This window comes from Euprymna scolopes, chromosome 46, assembly GCF_053919585.1.
Source record: "Euprymna scolopes isolate OS-2025 chromosome 46, ASM5391958v1, whole genome shotgun sequence".
Taxonomy (NCBI): domain Eukaryota; kingdom Metazoa; phylum Mollusca; class Cephalopoda; order Sepiida; family Sepiolidae; genus Euprymna; species Euprymna scolopes.
In genome coordinates, this window is record NC_136527.1 from 215,820,266 (window position 1) to 215,825,122 (window position 4,857).

The following is a 4,857-nucleotide window of genomic DNA, read 5'->3' on the forward strand; positions in this document are numbered from 1 at the left end:
GATTGATTTAAATTAATATGAAAATAGATAATAAACTTTAAAAAATAAATTCTATAATAGATTTTATTATTTTACTCTAGTTTAACCTCGGATTTAAATTATGACTAAGATTGCAAATATTGATGTCTTTAAATTCAATTTTGCAAAAAAATACAACATTTTGGAAAAAAAATATTTTGTCAGGTGATTTAGGGTGTTATTTCACAACTTTCCATCTATTGACCTATTTAAAGTTCCAAAATCGACCTACCCTAATATATATATATATATATATATATATCTTCGGGGAGAATGGTATTTCTTCCTTTGGGAACATTTTGGTCAATTTACAGGTTTTTATTTAGCAGCTCAAACTTTTGGAGCAGATTTATATGTGGATTTTTTTAACAATCAATTTTAATACCTTTTAAATGGTATTATATTGATTATTGTACCAATATTAACCTCGGTTTAGCTCAATGAGAATTCAGAGCAATATAATTTATACAATCAGAAAAAACAACACCTTTTTTTTAGTAGTACACAATTTTTGTTTTTATTATTTTTTATGACATGTTATTATATATTTTTTCTTAGTCTGACAGCTGTTTCGAAGGGTAAAAGGGCAAACGGTTGTTTTAATTATAACATACCGAATTTTCATTATTTACCGTTCTCTTCGGAGACAATTAAAATCAATTAATTACAGTCAAAAAATTGTTTTTAAAACTCACATGGGGATGGAATTTTTTTATCGAGGTTGCAGGCCTATACATATAAATATATATATATATCTCAAACATATATATATATATATCTCAAACAGTATAATTAAAATATTTCCGGATTATTATCAAAATCCTCTTTAAGATCCTTTAATAAAAATCCTGATGTAATTGTGTGCTTGGCTCGGCCTGTTTGGGGGCAGAGGATCCTTTGGCAGTTGAACTTCTGGCTGGTCGATGGGTGTGGCTTCTTTGCGTGAGGGGCTGATTGACTCCTCCCTGGTCTTCTATTTGGTCTTTTTCGACTCTCTCTTTCCTTTTCCTTTCCTTTTCATGTGCGTACATGTGCATGCGTTAGCGTGTGTGTGTATACACGTGGATGTGCGGTAGATCTTGCGGAGCGGAAACCATATTGTGTGTCACTAAGAAGGTTGTTTCTGCTGAGGTGGTTGACTATTTCTCTATTTAATATGGATTCCAGCAACTTACTCATAACACACAGGAGACTTATTGGTTTATTTGAATTAAACGAACAGGAATTTATTTTGTGAAGAAACACATGAAAGAAAAGGGTACAACACGTGTTCATGTCCGTGTTCGTCTCTCGCTGTTTACTGGTGAGAAGGAAAGTCTGTTGTTGTAGAGAGAAAATGAGAAAAAGTCAATCCAGTTTGGTGTGCGTCGTTTTTTTTATTTCTGTAAAACTTGTTGATAGCGATCTGTTTTGGGGTTGTTTAAAAAATGGAACGGAAATTTAAATTTTTTATTTTTAAAATGCGCATGCGCCCAACGTCAAACTCACCGTTCATGAACTGTTATAGGTTTTCTGGTATGCTGAAAGGTTGAGGGGGGTCTATTCCGAAAGCCGTTCTTAACATGGGGACATTGGGACTGTCTATTCCGGAAGCCATTCTTAAAATGGGAAGGTTCGGGGTGTCTATTCCAGTAGCCGTTCTTAAAATGGGAAGGTTGGGGGTGTCTATTCCAGAAGCCGTTTTTAAAATGGGAATGTTAGGGGGGGGTGGCTCTATTCCAGAAGCCGTTCTTAACATGGGAAGGTTGGGGGTGTCTATTCCGGAAGCCATTCTTAAAATGGGAAAGTTAGGGGGAGGGGTCTATTTCAGAAGCCGTTCTATTTGGTCTTTTTCAACTTTCTCTTTCCTTAATTTTTGGCGATAAGAGCAGTGACCTCTTCCTCTGTCTCTCGGTGTTTTCTTTTGCCTGCCTCGAACGAGGAGGAAGAGGGCATTTGGGCTTCCTGGTCTTCGGGCAACTCTGTTGGAGAACTATGGTTCCTTGACTAGATTCTCCGTAACTGTCGTTTTTACAGTAGGCTAGCATCACGAAAATCTTGGGGTAGTTCTTCACTCTCCCACATGGATTGGAAGAGTTCTGTCAGTCTTACAAGCAGTGTAGGTCCACCAGATTTGTATACTTCTGTTGGAATTGAGTCGGGGTCAGGGGCCTTCCCAAAGGAAAGTTGCTTGATGGCTTTGCTTACTTCCTCTGACGAGGGTGGGATGTCGAGCTCCTCGTTGATAGGCTCCTGGCGTAGTCGGTCGATGGGATCATCGTTGATGGAAGATGGCCGGTTTAGCACACTGTTAAAGTGCTCTGCCCATCTATCGAGGATCTGCTTTTTGTCATTCAAGAGAGTTGTTCCATCGGAGCTAAGCAGGGGGGAGGAGCTAGAGGACTGGGGACCGTAGACAGCCCTCAGCGCATCGTAAAACTTCCTCATATCATGGCTATCGGCATGCTCCTGGATCTCATCTGCTTTGGCGCTGAGCCAGGCATCCTGCATGGAGTGGAGTCTGGCCTACACCTTGCTGCGGATGTTGATGAAGGCAGCTTTCTTTGCGAAGCACTTGGGTTCACTCTGATGTGCACGGAGAAGTTGGTGTTTCTCCTCCAAGAGGGGTTGAATCTCAGAGTCATTTTCATCAAACCAGTCCTGGTGCTTCTTTTTCTTGGGTGCAATGATTTCGAGAGCGATGGAGTAGGTGGAGTCTCTGAGGTGTGCCCACTGATCTTCAATAGTGTCCGAGATGGTAAGGGGGACAGATAGCTTGTCGTTGATTGCGTCCTGTAGCTCATGGATGACATCTGGACTTTTCAGTTTCTCCACGTCAAGGCGCTTTTGACTTTCTGGCCCTGAGCCTGCCTCTTGGGTTGGATGTAGAGGCACATTTTGGATATGATCAGGCGGTGGTCTGTCCAGCAGTCGGCACCACACACAACGTTGGTCAACCTTACATCTCTCCTGTCCCTTGCCCTGATGATGACGTAGTTGATCAAATGCCAGTGCTGGGAGCGTGGGTGCATCCACAACGTCTTGCTACGCAGAACATGGTGTTGGTGATGGAAAGATCGTGTGCAGCGTAGAGGCTGAGCAGCCGTAGGCCATTGCTATTGCACTTGCCCCACTCCATGGTGGCCAGTGACCCGGTCCCAATTGGAATGGTCAGTGCCAACGCGGGTATTGAAGTCGGCGAGGACGATTAGCTTCTCTCTCTGCGGAGCAGCGGAGGTGAGGCTTTCCAGATCTTCATAGAACTGGTCCTTGCTATCTTTGGGGTTAGTCATGGTTGGTGCGTAGACGCTGATCAGTGTGGCGGTTCTTCCCTTGCTGAGCGGGAGATGTATCTTCATCAGCCGGTCATTGATGCCGTCCGGGATGCTGACCAGCTTCCTCACGTGCTCATTCTTGATGGCAAAGCCCACGCCAGCCTCTCTGCGCTACTCGCTGCTGCGTCCACTCCAGAAAAAGGTGTAGCCGCCACCTGACTCTGTCAGTTGACCCTTGTCTGAGAGGCAAGTCTCACTGAGGGCTGCGATGTCTACCTTATAGCGGGCAAGCTCCCTTGCCATATAGTTCTTCTCTCTGATTGGTCAGCTCTGGTGTTGTCGAGCAAAGTATGAACATTCCATGATGCTAAGGTAAGCACGAACCCTTTCTTTCTCATGTCTCGACCGCTGTGAGGGAAACCCCGCCAGCCGCGGTATGCTGGCCAGAGGAGATGGTTAAGCAGCTATGTTTAGGGCTCCTTTTATCATCCCGTCCTCATGCCATGGAGGCGAGCAGGGTGATCCTGAAAAGGGCAGCTCGGTTGGCCAGCCAGTTGCCTGCACCCCCTCGCTGTTTCGGTCGAGTGGAGTACGACCAGTTTCTGGGCCGCCTGTGTGCAGGTTTGCAGCTACAGCTCCCAGTGATTTCCACACCTGCTGCTTTGCCGCTCGCCCATTGCCACAGGGCTTGGTGTTGACGCAATGTTTGATACCCTGACTTGCGCTGGATTTGGATTATAGTGAGGGGACTTGCGCTGCATTGGCCTCACTCTCTCGTCCTGGCCCGCCCAATTCCAACGGCAAGACATAGTCAAGATGGTAGGGGACGAACAAGGGTGCAGCAGCTGCCGCAGGGAGGCAAGTATGCCATCCAACCGCCTAAGGGGCTCCACTTCGTCGTTTCTGTCGGGGTTGCTCCCCTAGCCTTATCCATTTCCATGGCTCTCACAAGGCAGTGAGGCCATTTGACCCATGGCTGGGATAGGGATTGGTAATGTGTCAGGGCATGTCCACACGTCGGTGGGCCGTAGCACATTCCCTCTGGGACTCCCTACTGTTCCGAGATCCTCTACTGATTCAGCCTGGAGTCGCATGACAACCAGTTACCGTGTGTGACCACAAGGAGGCACAGCAGAGGTCTTGATGATGGAGAGGCTGTGTACTGACAGGAGAAGACTTACGCACTCGGCTTCTCGTTTAGCGCAAGGCTAGCCAGTGGTGGTTGCTGAGAGCAAGATGGTGAGTAGGCCAAGACGCTAACACACTTGCGCGTCACATCACCCTGTGTGCATTGCGCACACACAGGCATACACATACATACAACCATATTAAAAAAAAAAAAATATTTTATAAAGAAAAATCCCATCCTCAATTTTTATATCTAAGTCCAGAAATGTAGCCTGTTGTCCTCTATGTTCACAAGTCAATTTTAATTCATTTGGATATATAAGATGTTTATTTTTTTCGAATTCATCATTATCGTTTATACATATAAGGTCATCTATAAATCTCCTACATCTGTGAAAGTTATGTGTTTTAGATATATCTGTTTTTAATAGTGATGACATATATATATACTCGAGTC

At 44.6% G+C, this 4,857-nt stretch overlaps 1 protein-coding gene across 1 annotated transcript; it reads right to left on the minus strand.

Moving 5' to 3' along the window:
* Nucleotides 1-1,923: 1,923 nt before the first annotated feature.
* LOC145271060 (uncharacterized) lies at nt 1,924-4,615 on the minus strand. Its single transcript, XM_080126606.1, has 3 exons — nt 4,390-4,615; nt 3,653-4,151; nt 1,924-3,602 (listed from the first exon to the last, which is right to left on the minus strand). Exon 3 carries the CDS (start codon nt 2,506-2,508, stop codon nt 2,029-2,031), a length of 480 nt encoding a protein of 159 aa, XP_079982732.1. The 5' UTR covers nt 2,509-3,602; nt 3,653-4,151; nt 4,390-4,615; the 3' UTR covers nt 1,924-2,028.
* Nucleotides 4,616-4,857: the final 242 nt, after the last annotated feature.